Genomic DNA, 21066 nt, shown 5'->3' with positions numbered 1-21066 from the left:
GGAGTTTTAAGCGCTAAATGATATTGTCCATATATGGACAGTGATGTAAAGGGCTTTCCCAAGACAGGAGTCACCAGCAAGAGCGCTTGCACACCTTTTGTCTATTATTTTTGTCTGTACACCTCTAATTGTATGTGAGTTTTAGGTAGGTACAAACGCACGTTCCAACTAAGTAATTTTTTTCAATAATTCCTGTGTCACAAACTTAAGTGTAGGTGGACCCGGCTGCTAACAACTTGTCAAGACAATTGCAATTGTCAGGTTTTTGCTAACTGCACATATATTATGTTTTATAGGTTGTTAAAAAAAAACAACTTATATCTCTAGCTTAAAACAAGTTTTTTGGTCTCTTCAATTTTGGTGATTTTATGAAAATATGTGCATGCAGACATAGGCCTGTGTGGTATGTATGAAGTCTGCATATATGTAACTTATTTTTAGGAAGTGGGGTGCATCTAATTTTCAGCTTGGGTAAAACTTTTAGCCATGAAAAAAAAAAAAATATGCATTTTGTTTGCACTTTGACACAAAAATTGAGTAACGGTGCACCGGTGTATAAACTGCTGAATGGTATTTTGACAATGTGCCAGAAGTTTACCTTAGAAAAAAAAATATGGGTATGGGGGATTTTAGGATTTTTTTTACTTTATAATTCCGGTTTTAATTAGTTCATGTCAAAAGTGTGAAAACTGTCCTGTCCATGTCAAAAGTGCAAAACATCCAAAAATTCTATAAAAAAAAAAATTTCTATAAATCATAAAGGTGCCTTTACTGAACACTGAAGCGAAACATCTACAAACCTTCTGCCGTGGTTGATTTGGTAAAGACACCACTACAGTATTACAGATTGCGAGTGCGAGGAAAAAGTCAATAATATAAGAAGTCTCCAGCGCCGTTTTCTCAGCCTTATTGGACACATACAGACAATGAGGCGTGATGCTGCAAAACTTCCCAAGTAATCCAGGGTCTGGCACCACATCTTTTTCCTGTTAAAGACATGCACACAAGGTTTAAAAGAAAAAAATTAATTATAATTCAACACCACAAAGGTATCTCTCCAAATCAAACTCTCGATGCATACCATAGGACTGCTGAACGCAACGCTTCTTGAAAGTGGTGCAGAACCAGCCACATCACCTGATTCTTGAGGGTTTAAACCACTGGCAGGCAACCTGTTCAATGACTTGTTGCTATGTGTACTCCTTATAGACTTGGGGCTGTGACTTTTGGACTTGCAGGTTGCACTTTTAGAGGAGCAGACACCATCGAATATAACTTCAGAATACAGATCAGACTCTTGATAGGTCTCCAGTCTCTTAGCTTTAAATGCAAATAGACAACAAATTCATAAGGAATAGGACATAAAAACTTCAGCGAAACAAAAGAGAACGAACAAAAAAAGAACACATAAGAAATCTGTTCTGAACCAAACGTTAATTTGGCTGCTATCACCCCCGACATCCCCATAAACATATACACACCCAGCTGAGCATGCATCAATAGGGAGAGGGAAACAAAGCGGCTTATGTCCCGGCAAAACAAAAAATGGCATGTTGAAATCAAACATGGCCGATCCTCATTTGTCCACCACATCTAGCTTCGGTGGGGGGTGGGACTCAGAAGGTACACAAACAGATTAGATTAATTTTGGTGGATTCCACATCCACATATCCAAATGATCAGATGGGAAAAACACAAAACATGCAATAACCCAGGTCAATACTGCATTCTTGTACATCGATAAGTAAAAATACCATGCGCAAAAGAATGTAGTATAGGCCTTCGAGATGAAAAATTATTTGTGGAAGAACTTGAGGTGGTTTATATCCACACTTCAATGAGCGTTCTGTTCACAATATCATTTTTGAAGAAAATGTCTTCTATTAAAATCAGAACTGTGAAAAAGAAAGAATTGTTCTATATAGGTTTTCAATAGGACAGCAAACACAAAGGCTGTCCCTCTTCAGCCATCTAAAAACCAAAAATGGACGGGTTCAGGAGGAAATTAAGACTTGTGTTATCTTCAAGATTTCAACAAGACTGTTCCAGGAGTATACAAAAAAATCCTGCAGATGGTCGGAAAAACAAGCGCCAATTGACATTGTTGTGCCAAAGCCATCCAGAGTGAGGTCTGCTCTTTGCCTTCTCCTATAGACAGATCCCAAGTATATGAAATCCATATGGTTTAGTTGGCCGTGCACAGTTCTTTAGCCTACCCTGACTAGAAGATGAGCACCTGGGACTTACTAGAGACTTCCAACAAGTCTCAATTTTATGAGCATACAAACACATTTTGCTTCAAGGAGATATTATAACTGAGCAGCAATTGAAATGAATGAAATAATTTCCATATGTAAAAGGCATACCATTGTCCTCATGGGAGTATTCGACACCAGCGATGCTGCACCTCCGGAAGACCATCTTGTTTTCAGTCAACGTGCCCGTTTTATCAGAGAAAATGTACTGCACCTGACCCAGATCTTCACAGATATTTAGAGCTTTGCACTCGATGAGAGAGTCAGACTTCTCACAATAGAAGTCCTTGTCATTCTGAATTAAGTAGATCTGCCCTAGTTTAACAATCTCAATAGACACGTACAACGAAATTGGAATCAACACCTAAAAAAACCAAAAAAACAGAAACGGGAATACATTCGTTTTTAGAAAATGCATGCGTTTCACCAGGTCCTACAACAGTTCACGCACAAGGACCATATCAGCAAGCAGATTTGAGCAAACTGTATTACAGATTAGGGACGATAACCGCTGTATGGAACACGTTCTGTATAAGGCTGACAAAACCAATGTCCCCTCAAAAAGAGGAATATTGGGACAATTAAGTATTGAGACATCGGTCTATTTATACATGTTAGAAAGCGAAAGGAAACATTGTTCTCATCCTTGAAGTATAAATCCCGGCTATTTCCCGTAACAGCGTTGACCTCCCAATCGCCATTAGACAATATTGTCCTAGCATTATATCTTAGTGTACTCGGAAGTGTATTAACCTTTTCATTTATGAGAGCGCTCCCTCCGCCTCTCTCGACAATAATTCATGGGCTGCTGTTTATGCAGATACACAGCAGCCAGCCATTAATAATGGTGCGGAGAGAGGGGGGGGGGGGGGGGTGCGGAGAGAGGGGGGGGGGGGGGGGAGTGCTCCCGTTTCAGTAGCTCTCATTCACTTCAATGGGAGTTACAGCAACATTGTAGAACATCGAGCTTTTTATTGATTATTGGCCTGGCTGCGGAGGCCGGCGGGATGGGGTTGGGGTAACTCATTCTGATGATAAGGGTCCACAGGATATTCCATCATTTTCTAAGATGGGAATGAACCTTTAAATACTGGCACAAAATATGGATCGTATTTTTTGCATTTAGTTCCTTCCTTATGTCAGCCTTATTTGTCTATATTGTGTAGGTATTGTGTGATATTCTTCTTGTTATAGTATATTTATCTGTATCAGGCTTCCAGTGTCATATGGATATAAAATACAGATCTGAACACTGGCTCTGCATCCAGGACTTATTCTATATCTAATGAAAATGGATCGCATCGGCAGAAATACGCTTACCTGTACAGCAAGTCCAATTTAGAGGACCATTATACAGATCGGTGTGGTTTGGATCTGTAACATTGCATCCATAGAATTCTATGGGCCCATACTGCATTTCTGTGCACCTCATGTTTTATACGAAGGCACACAAAGTAGGGCTCGGTAATTAACCGAAAAATAAAAATCGAAATTCAGCGCAATTGATAGACGTCATCCTAAGAATTTCGGTTTTATCAATTATTTTTCCCCGGTTTAAACTGTATCTGCATCTTGAGGACGCAGATACAGTTGAATCCAATGGCAGAGCAGGGGACCTGCTCTACCATTCACTATGTATCGCCGGACGCGAGGCAGTGAAGTCATCACACTGCACAGACGAGATGAATCTCCTCAACTCGTCGATGGAACGGGGTTAGGCGAGTATGTATATTATTTTTATCGGGCACTATTGGGGACATTATACGCTGTGAGGGCAGCTATGGGGGCATTATACAGTTTGGTGGCAGCAAGCTATGGGGGGATTATACTGTGTGGAGGGCACTATTTGGGCATTATACTGTGTGAGGGCAGCTATGGGGCATTATACTTTGTGGGGAAAGTGTCAGGGTGTATATTATATACAGTAGTATAGAGCAGGTTCAAGGGATAAATATTAATTCAATGGCGTAGAATGCAGATAGGGGGCATGGCATGTAAAAGGGGGTGTGGTCTAAATAATTGTTATCGAGGTTACATGTTCAATTAATCGTGATTTTGTTTTAGGTCTTAATTTCCCAGCCCTAACTTTTCTTAATATCTATACGCTTAGACTACCTAAAATGTCCAAAACCCGATGATGCCCGTGTTTTTAAAGATTTATACTGGCACTGGTCATTATAAGTTACTCCTAAATGTTCATTTTAAACAGTTTATCGTTACCTGCAGAATGATTATCATTGTCCAAAACATATAAAAGCCAGCCAATGCTGGGGTTAGACGCTCTCCATTAGGTTCCGGCAAGATGAAAAGAGGAGGTTCTGGATATCCCTGCAGCCATATTCCATATCCTAATTTTTAGAGTAACACACAGTCAGGTCTGAAAAAAGGATGACAAGCTGCAAAAAAGCCATTTCATCCTTCTTACACCAGATGAAGCGCTGAACTAAGCGAAACAAGTAAAATATTTTTATAATAGCCAACACTCAGATGTCAAAACAACAGAACAATTAGGCCGGGTTCACACATCAAATTTTTGTTGCAGAATTTCTGTTGGTCAATCCGCACCGAAATTCTGTAAAGTACAGCACAGCACAATGTAAGGGTTTTTAACAAATCCCATTCACTTACATTGTAAAAAATCTGGAGATTGTAGACATGCTGCAGATTTTTCCCAGTATGCCATTACGTAAATGCCGTGGATTTTAAACAAAGTTTTTATCCATTGCAATCCAATTGGTGAAACCAGAGATTAAGGGTTCTATTACACGGCCCGAAGTGGTCCGTGTAAACGAGCGACGATCAACGAGACAGCTTGTTGATCGGCGCTAGTTTACGCCTTTCACAAGGAGCTAGTATGGGGACGATCGCTCATTACTCTGATCGCTCATCCCAATACATTTCTATCACGTCGGCAGCACGTCTCACTGTGTACACAGCGAGATGTGCTGCCGACGTTGATATTTGCGCCATTTAAAACTATACAAATCAGCCGATGAACGAGCGTTTGCTCGTTCATCGGCTGATCGTTGACTTGTTTACACAGGGCAATTATTGGGAACAAGCGTTCTGTGAACACTCCTTTGCCCGATAATTGGCCGGTGTAAAAGGGCCTTAAATCCACACCAAAATCAGTTGCAGATTTTGGTTCTGATTTCTAGGCTGTGTGAATCCGGGCTAAAGCTAAAGTCTTTTGTATTCACAAGAACTGAGACGTTAGAATTTCTGGTAAGCGAATAATAAATGTGACTTACCCAGAGCTCCGATCAAACACATGATCAATAAGAGAAGGACGCTCCACAATATATCAGTATTCAGTTGTTTTTCCAGTTGGCTCCGCTTGTATCGGGGGCCTCTATTGTTCAGCATCGTTTTGGTATCATGTCCTAAAACAAATATTTTCTTTTCAGCATACCAACCATAGTCAAATCACTCAATCATCAAACTTTTCAGGATCTCCCCTAAATGGGGATAATATGGTTGAGTATATGCGTAGTAGTGGACAAGCTCCTTGTAGCTCCTTGCTGTAGTGGAATAACAGCTGTCCATGAACTAAAATCCTGCTGGGCTTATACAACACCAAATGTGAACAAGTAGAGCTGCAGCGTAAAGCATGGTGAAAGACAGAAGTATAAAAAAAAGTAGCCATTTGAAATGAGTAGGAGGTAGATTTCTGTCTCTAAAAGACACCAACTCCGTCAAGTCAATGATAACAGATAGAGAAAAGCTAAAAATGATTACTGAAAGCAGAGCAAGGGCAAAAAGCAGCCACAACTGGAGAAAAGAAACAGTAGGTGACAGGAATTTGTATGTTTTTATAGATCGCAATGTCAATTACTTTGCTGAAGAAAAACAAAATAAATGATATGATTTAGGATTAAAAGTTCATCATTTAAAATATTATTGTCTCACGAATAGAAATTACTGCAGTCAAAAAAACAAGGAGTAGCTAAAGGCAACCAATCAGATTCCAGCTATTCTTTCCTAATGTACACAGAAAAGATAAAAGCTGGAACCTGGTTCCTGTGGATATCTTCTCTGCGTACTGCCTGCACTATATACAGAAGGCCCTAGGTTTGGTGTTGCTGCTTTGTTGTTACGCATATGTTACAAAGATACAAAAAACCTAAGGTATCTTTTTCTAAAGCAAAAAATGAAAACTATAAGGGTGTATTCAGATGTTGCAGTTAAAACTTTATCCAAAAATCGAATGTGTTTCTACCGCGACTTCATGCTTTTTCCATGCGGTTGTGTTTTTTTACCACAACCAGATCAAAAACCGCATCAATTCTCTGTAAGATTATGTTCACAGAGGGCGGATACGATGCATAAAAGAACAGTGTATCCGCCCTGTGCACTGCAGGGAATTCCGGCCGAAAAAAACCGCACAAAATTGTGGTGCAGTTTTTCGACCAGAATGTCTGCTGCGAAAAACTGCACCAAAAAAATAAAAAAACAAAAAATGAAACGATTCATACCTTACGTAGCCAAGACGATGCGTCCCTCTGCCATCGTGCAGCCCGGCCTCCTGGGATAATGTTTCATCTTATGTGATCGCAGCATACTGTGATTGGCTGCAGCAGTCACATGGGATGAAACGTCATCACAGGAGGCCGGTCCGGATGAAGCACAGAATTCTGGGTAAGTATAATATTTTTTTTTCTTTTTCCGAGTTGCGTTTTTTGCGGCGGAATTGCTGCTTTTCTGCCGCAAAAAGCGCAACATCTGCTATTTGTAGCAGGTTTTACCTCCCCTTTGAATTCAATGGGGAAAACCCGGAACAAATAGGCAGCGATTACGCAAGTACAATTGACATGCTGCGAATTAAAAAACCTGCACCGCAGGTCAATTTCTGAGCGGTTTTTTCCGCTCAGTATTTATGCAGCGTGTGGTTGAGATTTGTTAAAATTTCATCCACTTTGCAGCTACTGCATTATACTGCGAATTTTACGCAAACAAGCCTGTTGCGGAAAATCCGCAGTATTTACGCTACGTGTGAACTGACCCTAAAAACACAAGTGGTTTTTGTATGCAGTTATTTGATGCGGTTTTAAATGCATTTCAACGTCTGAATACGCCCTAAGGCCCCATGCACACGACCGTGCCCGCAATCACGGCCCGCGATTGCGGGCACGGCCGGACGCTGACTGACAGCCACATTTTCGGGCCGTGCTCCCATACAAAGTATGGGAGCACGGCCCGCAAAATGCGAAAGAACGGACATGTTCCATAATTCCCAGAACATTTCCACGGCACTGACACCCTTCCGTAGTGCTACGGAAAGGTGTCCGTGTTCAATGAAAGTGAATGGCTCCGTTTTTGCGGTCCGCAAAAACTGAGGTTTTTTTTCTGTCGTGTGCATGGGGCCTAAAGGAAATGTGAATTCGAGTGTACTGGGCCGCAAAGGCGAATGGTCTCATTAGTTCTTCAACACCTTGATACTCATTGCAACATTATAATCTGGGACACAGGTGTCAATGAGCTGTACAGTATGAGGTAAATGCAGACAGAGATCCATAACGACCTGCTATATTGCTGGACTATAAAGCCTATGTTAGTGAAAGGTGTAGTTCCAATGTAGGTATCCAAAGTGTACTAACCTGCATATACAACAATACCGACAACAGCCTCTGTATTGCGCACAATGCATCCCCTCAAAAGCAAATTTTGTTTACTTAGGCCAGTCTTATCCTTGTCTGGATGCGCTCTACATATTTGGAAAAAAAAAGGAGGCAACAGTCACTAAAAATGCACTAATTAAACTTTTACTTTTAAAAGGTTATCTTCCCATATAAATAAGGCTTATGTTAAGTGTGCACAATTGAAGTGTAAAGCTAAACATATTCCCCGGACATATGCAACTCTATGTCTATATATCTTCTATTGAAGAAAATTAGATTTTTTGTATTTGGATATTCTGATTAAAGGGATTGTCCAGGCAGTTTTTCATACGAATGACCTATCCACAGGATAGATCATCAGTATATGATCAGCGAGGGTCGGACACCTGGTCCCCACACCGATCAGCTGCTCCGGCCGCTGGTTGTCTGTGCCAGAAGATGACTCCAGTCACAGTATAGCGGCCGTGCTGCAGCTCTGCTCCTATTTAAGTGAATAGGAGTAGAGCTGCAGAACGCCTGCTATACAGTATATGGAGCCATCTGCTTCCAGCACCTGCCACTGCATAACTTCCGGTGCCCGGGGTCAGCTGGAGCAGCTGATCGGTGCAGGATCTGGGTGTCTGACCCCCACTCATAACCCATTCTGTGAATAGATCATCAGTATGAAAAACACCCCGTGTCTGGTGGGGTAGGTCCAGCCTGGGCAACCAAGGCTCTTTCCTACTTAAGCCCCTATTACACTGGCCAAATACCGGATGGTGCAGTGAGCGCCGATCAATGGGACATTGTTGTTCAGCACTCGTTTGCTCTTGTCACAAGGAGCTAGGGAGGACAAGCGGTCGTTACTCCGATCGCTCATACCCATAGATTATCAGCATGTCGGCAGTGCGTCTCCCTGTTTAAACAGGGGGATATCCTGCCGACAACGATAATTGACTTTCTTAAAACGATACAGTCAGCAGATGAACGAACGTTTGCTCTTTCATCTGCTGATCGCAGCCCTGTTTACACAGGGCAATTATCGGCAACGAGCGTTCTAGGAACATTCGTCCACCCGATAATCGCCCAGTGTAAAAGGGCCTTTAGTGTCAGCCTCCTAGTGGCAAGAGCCTATACCCATGGTGCGAAATCCACGATATTAACTGGATTTTTTTTTAACTTTTGCGTGATTCCTTTGCATTGGAAAGCAAATAAACGGTATGCCAACAAGTCAATGGGTAGGCTGGATTATATGTCGGCGAGTGCTCCTGACACATAAGCCATACATCACAAAGAGCGGAGGCTTATATGAAAAAAAAATTATTATTATTATTATATATAGATAGAAAATAAATCTGATCATTTAGTTAGAAGGGGCGGGGGGGGGGGGGGGGGCGACTACTTACAGGAAGCCCTTGAACCTTCCCAGGTCGCTATTTGGCGCTTCACATTGTATCTTGCTAGAAAACTTTTCAGGATCCAACTCACAGTCCTTGAAAGGAAACAAAATGGAATATTATCAGTCCCTGCTCTCCAAAGGTTTTATTAACAGAAGCAATATGCGCGTTAGGATATGTATCATCTATTAATACTATGAATCCAGGATTTGTTTCCATTTTTTGTGTCTTTTCAATAGGTTTGAGGCCTTAAAGTGAATGTTCACCTGAGAAAATGCACGTTACTACAACAACAACAACAACAACAGCCTGTTCTCGGGGGAATCAGAGGGATATATCTGCTCACATATACTAGTCCTTCTCAATGAATTAGAATATCAAAAAGTTTATTTAATTCATTAATTCAATTAAAAAAGTGAAACTCATATTATATAGATTCATTACACACAGAGTGATCTATTTCCAGCATTTTTTTCTTTTAATGTTGAAGATTATGTCTAACAGTTAATGAAAACCCAAAATTTAGTGTCTCAGAAAATTAGAATATTAAAATAGGCCCAAATTCAAAAACATATTTTTTAATACCAAAATGTTGGCCTACTGAAAAGTATGTCCAGTACATGCCCTCAATACTTGGTCGGACTCCTTTTGCATGAATTACTGCATCAATGCGGCGTGGCATGGAGGCGATCACCCTGTGGCACTGCTGAGGAGTTATGGAAGCCCAGGTTGCTTGGATAGCGGCATTCAGCTCGTCTGCATTGTTGGGTCTGGGGTCTCTCATCTTCCTCTTGACAATACCCTATATATTCTCTATGAGGTTTAGGTCAGGTGAGTTTGCTGGCCAATCAAGCGCAGTGATACTGTGGGTATTAAACCAGGTATTGGTACTTTTGGCAATGTGGACAGGTGCCAAGTCCTGCTGGAAAATGAAATCAGCATCTCCATAAAGCTTGTCAGCAGAGGGAAGAATGAAGTGTTGGGAAATTTCCTGGTAGACGCTGCGCTGACTCTGGACTTGATATAACACAGTTGCTCAGTGGTCCAAAGTTCTGTTTTCAGATGAAAGTAAATTTTGCATTTCATTGGGAAATCCAGGTCCCAGAGTCTGGAGGAAGAGTGGAGAGGCGTCAATACAAGTGTCTTGCGGTCCAGTGTGAAGTTTCCACAGTCAGTGATGGTTTGGGGGGCCGTGTCATCTGCTGGTGTTGGTCCACTGTGTTATATCAAGTCCAGAGTCAGCGCAGCCGTCTACCAGGAAATTTCAGAGCACTTCATGCCTCCCTCTGCTGACAAGCTTTATGGAGATGCTGATTTCATTTTCCTGCAGGACTTGGCACCTGTCCACACTGACAAAAGTACCAATACCTGGTTTAATAGCCACAGTATCACTGTGCTTGATTGGCCAGAAAACTCAACTGACCTAAACGCCATAGAGAATATATGGGGAATTGTCAAGAGGAAGATGAGAGACCCCAGACCCAACAATGCAGACGAGCTGAAGGCCACTTTCAAAGCAACCTGGGCTTCCATAACATCTCAGCAGTGCCACAGGCTGATCGCCTCCATGCCACGCCGCATTGATGCAGTAATTCATGCAAAAGGAGCCGCAACCAAGTATTGAGGGCATATAATGTACAGGCTTTTCAGTAGACCAACATTTCGGTATTAAAAATCATTTTTGAAATAGATGATTTTGAGATACAGGCACAAGACCTCACAAATAGATTAAAGGAGAGAGGCTTCCCCAAGGGGGTAATTAGAAAGGCCTATGAGGGAGCGAGGGATGCAGACAGGCAGAGTCTTCTAGTCCCTAGACAACGCAAAGAGGAAAGAGTCACGAGACTCATAGGTACTTATGACTCCAAACAATCTGAGATCATGCAAATTTTGAAAAGGTACTGGCGTATCCTAGGTGCTGATGCGGACTTGGCGGATCAGATTACACAGTGGCCTTCAGTAACGTTCCGTAGAGGTAAAAACATCAGGGATAGGGTGATGCAGAGCTGTTTTGACCCTATAACACAAAAAGGAACTTGGCTGGACAGGCAGATACCGGGCACACATAGATGTGGCAGTTGTAAAGCTTGTGAATTCATCCAGAGTGGGAAAAAATTCAAAAGTGTTACCACGAAGGTGGAGTATGATATTCGAGACTTTGTGAACTGTAAAACAGCAGGAGTGGTCTACCTAATAACATGTCCATGCCCCCTGAATTATGTGAGCAAAACGGTGCGGCAGTTTCGGCGCCGGATTAGAGAACATGTTGGAGATGTTATTAATTTGAGAGATACTTCCATATCCAAACATGTACATGCTAAACATCAAGGCAGAGCAGAATGTTTAAAATTTCAGGCGATTGAACTGGTGCGTCCTCCTAAGCGGGGAGGGGACTGGGACAACCTCATTCTGCGCAAAGAGGCCCAATGGATTTATAGACTGGCTTGTGTACAGCCTGAAGCTCTAAACGAGCAAACAAATTATACCTGTTTTATATAAATATACATTCTGACTGAATGTATATCACGTTGGTTTTCTGGGTAGGCGTATGGCCGTTCAACCCGGTCCTTGTACAGCTACTTGCAGTATGCCATTCAATGTCAACAGGCATGGTTCTTCTTTTTCAGTAGTGTTTCAAAATTCTTAAGTGTGGCTGACATTTATATCGCTCATTTATTTATACAATATGTATCTATAGGGAAGGTGCTTTATTTATGGCAGTCTAGTTGCGGTTTTGAGCTGATCCGCAATAATTATTCAAACTTATTATTGTTATACTCTATCCTCAATGAGAATGAGCTCCTGTGCAGCAAGGAGATGCGTCTACAGCCTCCCACTGCGCCTGCGCGTTCGGTTTGATGCTGTCGATGTTGCTTCCGGGTATGTCAGGTGACAGCCGGGAGTCACATGGTCAGGCGTCACGAATCTGGTGGGTTAGTGTGATTGGCTGGTTCGGAGTATGCCGCCGAGGTCAGGGGGAGGAGTAATGTGTTATAGTAACTCAGAGTCCCGTAGTGAAGCATGCCGCTGACATCTATGCGAGCATGCTTTCCTGTTGTGCAGTAGAATATATGCTGTTGAAGAAATATCGCTGGCATCCTGGCCAGAGTGACCAAGCTACAGACCCCTGATGATAAGTATAGAAACGCGTAGGGTCGGGTTAAGTGAGGAATTTTTGCGTAGGGGACAGTGGTATTTATGTGTACCTTAGCATTGGGAGATTTAGGTGCGGTAACTGCAGGCTCCGATGTGTTTTAGGGTCTTATCCACTGTTATACCAATGTTTAAACGCTGATTCCACATCGGTATCTTTAAAGTACACCCAGTCATAGAGGGTTCACAAATGAATCAGGACTGGGAGTGTTTGTTTAATACGTTTTTAAATACACACGGTGGGGCTTTTCACAGTGGGTGGTGATTGTACCCCTGTTTTTAGAGAGTTATGAAATAAAAAACCACTGCTGTATTCTACATTACAGCGCCGATCACATTATGTGGAAGATAGGGCACTTATAATGTGGTGACAGAGCCTCTTTAAAGCCAGTAAGGAATTGATACAATCAGTATTTTCGAAAAATGCATAACTTTACATTATACAAATCATAGCATTTATTTGCTGAAACCACAATAGCTTTTGAATGTTTTATTGCAATATGGTTTTTAGCAGAAACGCAAGAAAAAAAAATGGATTTTCTTTGCACAACTGACCATAAGTGCCTCTGGACTATCTAAAACATTAGGATCTATGGGTTTCTATCAATTTACAATCGTATACTGATCACACACCCTAATGGGGGTATAAAGAAATAGTGCCCTCTATTATGGGAATGAAGGTAGCCTTAAAGCTATGAGGAAAACCCCGTCTTGTAGACACATTACCATGACATATCCTTTTGCCACTTGTCTCTGTTTCAAGTTACTTTCACCATCAAGGCTGGAAGTTTCAATGTGACAAATTCCATCAGGGTCAGAGGAATGCAGCAGTACCATATCGGCAGGGATGATCTCGTCACACTGGAGCTTAATGAAATTTCCCACCTTAACATCTTTCCAGTAACACTCAACATATTTCTTTTCTTTCCTAAGATGCAACAAAAAGCATAAATTAGGTAAAAAATATAGCGTCATCACTTACACACTAAAAAAACTAAGCATTTATAGATAGTAATGTATATTAATCATCATTACAGGCCCTTAGTGCAATAGTGAATAACGGACATAACACCCGCTATCGATTACTGCCACAAGTAGATTTATGTATTGGTTTGTATGTATCGGATAGTCAGATAAATGAAAGCAGTTGTGACCTTTGGAAACGTGTTCGAGAGTAATTACTAAGAAATAGCTAAAATGACTTTCATCCTCCAAAGGACTGTTTGCTATATAGGCAAAAGGCATTTAAAGCCATTTTCCGGTCGTTACAAATAGTGTGCAGATTGTTTAACTGCAGTAAGATCCGTCACTCTCTAATGTACAGTCTGTAGCTGAACTGTCTCTGTAAGCCAGTTTCACACGTCTGGTGTTAATCTCCTACATGTGTGGTTGTCCCCCCTCCCTGTGGTATAGGATATCACACACCACACGCCTCTTGAGTATGTTCATACACTAAAGTAAAAACGTCTGTAAAATACGGAGGGGTTTTCAAGGGAGAACAGCCTCTGATTTTCAGCCGTTTTTAGATGCATTTTTTGGAGTCGTTTTTGGAGCGGTTTTTCTATTGACACAACGGAAAACTGCTCCAAAAACGGCTCAAGAAGGGACATGAACTTCTTTTTAAGGGGCGATTTTTCATGCGCCGTTTTTTCAAACGGCCGCGTAAAAAAACACCCCATCTGAATGAAACTCCCCATTGAAATCAATGGCCAGATTTTTGGAGGCGTTCAACTTCCGTTTTTGAGGAGTTTACACCCTGAAAAACAGCTGTAAACACAGCGTGTGAACATAGCCTAATCTACACTGCTCCCCCCTCTCTTTACCATTCTCTAGAGGGATTGTTTCATATGCTGGACAGCAGCGACTTAGTAGCAGATAGTGAGCAACTAAAGCACTATTAGGGTATGTTCACATGCGGAGTCAAAAACTTCTGAAAATACGGAGCTGTTTTCAAGCGAAAACAGCTCCCGATTTTCAGACGCTTTTGTAAGAAGTTGCGTTTTTCACGGCGTATTTTACGGCCGTTATTGGAGCTGTTTTTCAATGGAGTCAATGAAAAACGGCTCCAAAAACGTCCAAGAAGTGACAGGCACCGTATTTTGACAGTGACACGTAAAATTAAGTCTCGTGGGAACAGAACACCGTAAATCCCATTACAAGCAATGGGCAGATGTTTGGAGGCGTAATGGTGCAGTTTTTTCAGGCGTAATTCGAGGCGTAAACTGCCCGAATTACGTCTGAAACCACTACATGTGAACATACCCTAACACCTTATACCCTGTAACAAACAGGCACGCAGACAGCTGTAAATAGATCCAATGTCAGAGTTGAGCAGAATCATGGGAACTGTAGTCCTCTACATGGTAATCCCGACGATAGTAAGCCCTAGCAGGATCAGAGATGCTGAACAGAGCTAGGTAAGATACTAAAAAATAACTAACTTCTTATGAACGATGGTGGAATGACCTGGTGAGCATTGAATTGCCTGCAGTTGCCACTGGAGCTTACTGCATACACTTGTATTACTTTAATGTATAAATGTATGCGCGTTGTTCTCTTTTGACAATTTTATCTTACAACTCTGCCTCGGTTGGGGATTTGGAGCGAAGTATCAGAAACCACTTTCATTTCTATAAAATATATATATCTTTAATCAGCACTGACGTGGAATCTATTTAATTAAATAAAAATGGTTTGAGGGTGAACTTCACCACTTATCATACAGGGAAAGTGTTATTTCAAATTCCTATTGCAAAAGAGCAAACTGAAAAAATTAACGACGGTCACTGTTCTATTAGAAGGGGCGGACATATAACCGGTACAGTGTGTTCTGCCGCACAGGGGCCCATATTGGGGAGGAGGCCCTGCCTGGCCGCAGGATGTATTAAAGCAAGCATGCTGAATTTCTGTATCCCTCTCATACGTTACACAAACCCTGCATCATGCGGAGCTGCTCTGTGATTGACTGGTATCGGATGATGCAGGATCTCGGTGAGTAATCTACAGTCACAGATGAAGGAGCAAAAAGTAGCCCTGCATCCTTCAGTACAAGTAACCAACCTCTTCACAGGGTGAACTCCTTCACTACCCTAAAACACCATTGTTATCAGGATTACCAACTGCCTCTTCATTTTTTTCAGGGGCAACTAAACAGAAAATCAAGAACAGCCCAAAATTTTTTAGGGACATAGACCACGCCCCTTTTTAGAGACCACAAAGTTCTTGAATCACAAAGACACCTAAACTAAAAGGTGTTGTCCAGTAGTTAAAAAAGCATTTGGCAGCAGCATGGGACAAACCCCCCCCCCCCCACAATTCTCACCTGTTATACCGCCACCACCCCAGCACCAATGCTTTGTTACACAGCAGCAGTGATATGCCACACTTACTAACATCATCACTGCTGCCATGCAAACAGACTGGAAAGGAACATCGGTACTGGAGTGGCAGGGGAATGTAAAGATGATTTTATTATTTTTTATTTTTATTTTTTTAACTCCAGTGAATTCAGACCACTCCCCACAATTTATTCAAGCCCAATCCCATTCCAGGAGGAATGTCAGGAGCAATACTTACTGCTGCTGTTACCTGCTGCGAACAGTGGTTTTTGAGCAGAGGGTAGAATGAGGAGAAGTCACTAGATGACCAGGACTCCTGCTTCCCTCCACTCAACCACAGAACGCAGCGGGTAACAGCAACAATGAAGAATAGTAATGGCTGTCTCTGCTATTGTCCTTCTATTACAAAAAAAACAACAAAACTTTACATTTCAAAACGCAGTGTTGCAAATATAGACTTAGTACCCATGCATACGAACGTGGTTTCCACGGTCCATACATGGCCCAGGAGCCGGGCTCATAGAAAATAATGGACGCGGCCATGTGCACGGCCCGCGATTTGCGGGTGGCTCGCGGGTGACACTCCGCGGCCGGCCAACTCGAAAATCACGGCCGTGCACATGGCTACGGTCGTGTGCATGAGGCTTTAGTGGCAGGAAATTCTCAACACACTGATACTAATGGTTGCCTGAGCCACTGAGCCAGAAAGGGGACTGGAGGATCAAATAATCCCTGCACTCTCACTTAAATCCCCCGCAGGCTACATGATGCGGAATACTCGGAGGTCCCATGTTTCCACTTCAAAAAACGAATCCCAGACAGAGTTTTTTTCTGTCGGACGCCAGAAAAAAAAACTGGTATTTGCGGACGGTCAATACATTTTTATGTTTTTACTCTCTACACTGCCCTAGACCACCAGGGATGTTACCATTAATCCCTGAACAAATTATTATGTCACCCCTCACTGAGGAGCACATTAACAATTTCCAGCCTGGAGAGATGACTATAAAAAGTTTTGCTGTCATTATTCATCTTAAATATGAGAAGATGTAAGTTGTGAGCGTGCAGGCGGAATGGGGCCCACTCGCTGTTATTGCACAGGGGCCCTCAGTTTTCCGTGTCTACCCCCGTCTATCCGATTTGCCCTGGAGACAGTAAGACACCTATTTACAATAAAAAGTTTTACCTTTCTTTCTACTGTATGTGATAGATCCTGTTTTATAATTCCCAACATATCAACAGTTTATGTTCCGTGAGCCGAAAGTGTCCACTCTGAAGAGGCGTAAATATTTATTGTATTATTCCATAATGCAGAGCTTTAATATTATATCTAGTGAACTTCCTCCTACACTTTGTTTCCAGAGATTAGGTAACTGCATTAACAGTACGAACATATTAATAACAGAAACGCAGAAGTTGAACCCTCCCCCGCCAGGCTGTTTTATAAAAGGCTGGGTATGAAGTTCAAGGACCAACTAACTGCAAGCTAAAACGTATTATATTATAGACACATGTAACGGATGACATAGAACTGAACAGTGTACAACAATTCCGCAGCACTTAAAGAAGCAGCAAAGTGGGTGAGATTTAGAAAAATATCATGCCCGCGCTGCGGAAAAAAGGACGCAGCGTAAACGTTAATAAATTGACCTACGGTGCAGAAATTAATTCCACAGCATGTCAATTTATGCTGCGTTTTTGTTGATTTTCTGTTGCGGGTTTTCTAAAAAGCCAAGTGTCGCGATTTTTGAGGCGTAATTACATAAATTATGCCGCAAAAATCGCAACTCCTGAAAGCAAAAATCATACTTACCCAGAACGCCCTGCTCCTTTCTGCCGTCTGCCCTCCTGGGATAACGTTGCATCCCATGTGACTGCTGCAGCCAATCACAGGCTGCAAAGTCATCGTAGGACAACGCGCAGAGAAGCCAGAGGGGGCATGTATGAGCACTTTCTTCCACAGCGGAAATTCCATTAGAAAAACCGCACCACCCAGCGTGGTGCGATTTTTCATACGGAATGTACCGCGGGTTCCAGGTCAGACACGCTGCGTGATTTTTACGCAGCCTATCTGACCCGTGGAAACCCGGCCTAACTAGAGAAAATTCTGACCTAAACAGATGTATACAAGCAGCAGACCTGATCATTACATGAACATTAGTCTAACAGATCATGCTTACCTGCAATACACCTGCGTCAGTATATGGTTGATGATTTTGTCCAGCCTGTGCTTTCTAAAGTCTTCCAAACCATCTTTAATTGCAATGATAATCAGTACAACCACCAGGGGGATCATGGTGATCTCCTTCTGGAAAGCCTCCACCACGGGGACCCAGTTCAAGAACGCCAGAAAGAGGAAGTATAAATTGGCCGCCCTAAACAGGCAAAAAGAAAATCAGAACTAGACCGTTTGCAAGATGTTAAAAAAAAACAAAAAACTAAAAAATACATAAACCAACTTTATTCATGTGCTTTTTTTTATTTTTAAAAAGACACCCCTTAAGAAGTAAATGTACTTCATTGTAGGCTGGAAACTGTAGTGCATTTGGGCTAAATTTCTGAAGAGAAAGTTTGCAGACGAAGTATTCAAATCAACATATACTTGTGAGATTCCCTTTGACAGGCTCATGTCAGGATACGGTTTTGTTTTATTTTAGGAATTGTTTCTGTTTGATTTCTCCAACAAATACAGAGGTTATAATAACACACTTTTAGGCAATAAAAAAAATTAATGGGCAGACAAATACAGACATTTGATACTTTTACACAGTAAACTTTTTTAAAAAAAATATTAAAAAAATCAAGTATACAGGTAGTATACTTTTCAGACCTATATGTCCAAATCTATTCCCCTTCCCCCAATACCGTACCTTCTAAGCATATGACAGGTAAGTATGCCGTATGGTAAATGATTGATAAATGTTGGCTGAAATCATCAATTTTGATCAAATTATTTGACAGTCTAACGTGCCTGGGGGCGGCCCAACACGTATTTTAACATTCCTTACCCTTTGATCTTATGGAAGATAAGCGAGGTGTCTGGTAACCTGGACATGTGTGTTTATGGGGCCAGCTAAAGAGGCCTTTAGGTAATTGAATAGAAGATCTGACATTGAATGAAGCATGACCCAACCAGATCAAAAGCGCCAGGTTAAAAACATGAGAAACATTACGGACTTTCATTCCTCTTGAGAAATCTGTAAAGTTATTGCATGCATCTTCTAGATTTACACAGGAGGGGACATTCCTGTTCTTACAAAAGCTCAAACATAAAAAACAGTCTAGCTTATCTACCAGAGTGACGTATCCTCATATCGTCCTGCGGAACACTGCCAGTGGCAACAGGAAATAAATTATTTTTTTAAAAGGTCAATCCCTCATACGAGAAGCATATTTCTGTATTAACACATTTTTACCAATAGGGGAGATTTAAAGGGGTATTCCCACCTGAGACTTGTTTATGGCATATCCCGTGCATATTCTATACGTCTGGTAGATGAGGGTCCCAGCTCTAGGACGGTCATCTATCTCCAAAACTGGGGTCACACACCCTATTTACAGACGTACTTCGGGCGTTTTAACCTCGAATTACGGCTCCAATGCGCCGGCAAACATCTGCCCATTCATTTGAATGGGCTTTACGATGTTCTGTGCAGACGGTAATTTTTTTTACGCGTAAAGAAGACGCCCGCATCAAAGAAGTGCCTGTCACTTCTTCGGACGTAATTGGAGCTGTTTTCCATAGAAAAACACCTCCAATTACACCCGTAATGGACGCTGTGAAAAACGCTTGCAACATGCCATTACGTCTGAAATTCCGGAGCAGTTTTCTCCTGAAAACAGCCCCATAATTTCAGCCATATTGGACGCTGCCGTGTGAACATACCCTTAGGCTGAAGAATCCAGGTGGAGAATGAATGCAGAGATAAGCACACACGTGCGTGGCTCTCTCCATTGATTTCCACGAATCACAACCAGTAATTTTATGCACCCCAGAATAAGTAGCCTATTAAGCACATAGTACAACTTACCTATGAAACTGTTCATACAGGTTCCTTGGTATAAAACTCAGTAACGTGTACTTGGTCGTCCGTATTTTGTTGTGTTTGTAGCCTTTGGTTTGCTTCTCATACTCTTCCTTAAACCGTTCTGAACATGGGACCACAATGCGGTGTTTAGAAGTTAATCTGCTCATGTTGCGATTTCTTCCGAATGTCAGGAAAGGACAGAACAGAGAAGAGGCTTCTGAGGTGTCATGGATACCACTGAAGGGTATGACATGCTGCCATCGTTGACGTGCCCACTGGATAGGGTTTGCCATATCAGGCCAGTTGTTGCCTCTAGATTTCCAATTTTCTAATAAGAAAATGTAATTATTATACATGGTTAAAAACAGCACAAAGCCATAAAACCAATATCACATTGTTGAATCAAAGCAGGAAAAAATAATTGAAGGCTGTTTTTGATAGCAGGCTGGAAGCTGATCAAGGAGAGCTTGCGACCAGGAACCTGTAGTCCGTAGTTTGCGGCTTCCGTAGAGCCGGCTACATGGCGGCACATATTGCAAATTTGTGATTGCACCAAATATACTGCAGTGTAAATTATTTGTTAATATAAAAAAAAGTAGGAGACCACTTCTCATTTAAAAAAGAAATAAATCCAAAACTGATCATCTTAACAAGGTCAGAAGAACATATTGGTGGAGTCTGAAGTATTGATCGGAGATGTTCATCACAATCTTTACACAGCAATGGCACTTTGCAGATAATGTGTCAGATTTCCAGTAACTAAAGTCTAAGAGCAGGGCCAAGGGGATTTGGGCACTCTGTTGCGGGCTGCAGCCCCTTTCCTCTGGAAATCGGGTTGACCTCACAAACGGTCAATAATATGGTCTTCTGACATTTATGTAGGACGTGTCAACGGATAATTTTTTACTACATTTTCACATTAAATTTACCAGTGACACCCCCTCACAGGTTGAGAAGCACTGACGAAGACCACGCATGCTACTTTCATTACACTTGTAGTATATGAATGAGACTCTCAATCAATACAAGGTTGGGGGAGCAGTGCTGCATGACGTCCATACAAGAATTTACACCACTTTAAAGCATATTTGATAAAGGGACTTATAAGAAATAAAAACATTGTGCTCAAGCAGCGTAAAATATAAAAACAATAAAAAGTGTATCTCCACTAGTGTTTTCCTGCCCGACCCGACATCCACGTTGGCCGGTCCAGTTGTCGTGGCAACCGTATGACTATTCACAGCAAAAGGACAACAGAACAGAAGTTTTGTGTATATCTGGGTGCCCGTCTTCTCAAC

General features: G+C 41.8%; 1 protein-coding gene across 3 annotated transcripts in view; it reads right to left on the bottom strand.

Annotated features, from left to right (window-relative positions):
- ATP10D (ATPase phospholipid transporting 10D (putative)) overlaps window positions 1–21066 on the bottom strand; it is a 115801-nt gene that overhangs the window by 33859 nt on the left and 60876 nt on the right. For all 3 annotated transcript variants that reach the window (XM_075859539.1, XM_075859532.1, XM_075859525.1), the window contains exons 2-11: window positions 19772–20096; window positions 17921–18115; window positions 13129–13330; window positions 9259–9344; window positions 7853–7959; window positions 5507–5638; window positions 4476–4603; window positions 2367–2619; window positions 1082–1320; window positions 801–986 (exon numbers count right to left, since the gene is read on the bottom strand). In XM_075859539.1, coding sequence (XP_075715654.1) covers window positions 801–986; window positions 1082–1320; window positions 2367–2619; window positions 4476–4603; window positions 5507–5638; window positions 7853–7959; window positions 9259–9344; window positions 13129–13330; window positions 17921–18115; window positions 19772–20061 — 1818 coding nt within the window. In that variant the 5' untranslated portion in view covers window positions 20062–20096. The remainder of the gene's footprint in view (window positions 1–800; window positions 987–1081; window positions 1321–2366; window positions 2620–4475; window positions 4604–5506; window positions 5639–7852; window positions 7960–9258; window positions 9345–13128; window positions 13331–17920; window positions 18116–19771; window positions 20097–21066) is intronic.

This window comes from Rhinoderma darwinii, chromosome 1, assembly GCF_050947455.1.
Source record: "Rhinoderma darwinii isolate aRhiDar2 chromosome 1, aRhiDar2.hap1, whole genome shotgun sequence".
NCBI lineage: Eukaryota > Metazoa > Chordata > Amphibia > Anura > Rhinodermatidae > Rhinoderma > Rhinoderma darwinii.
Note: the sequence above shows the minus strand (reverse complement) of the source record. Positions and strands in the feature narration are given on the sequence as shown.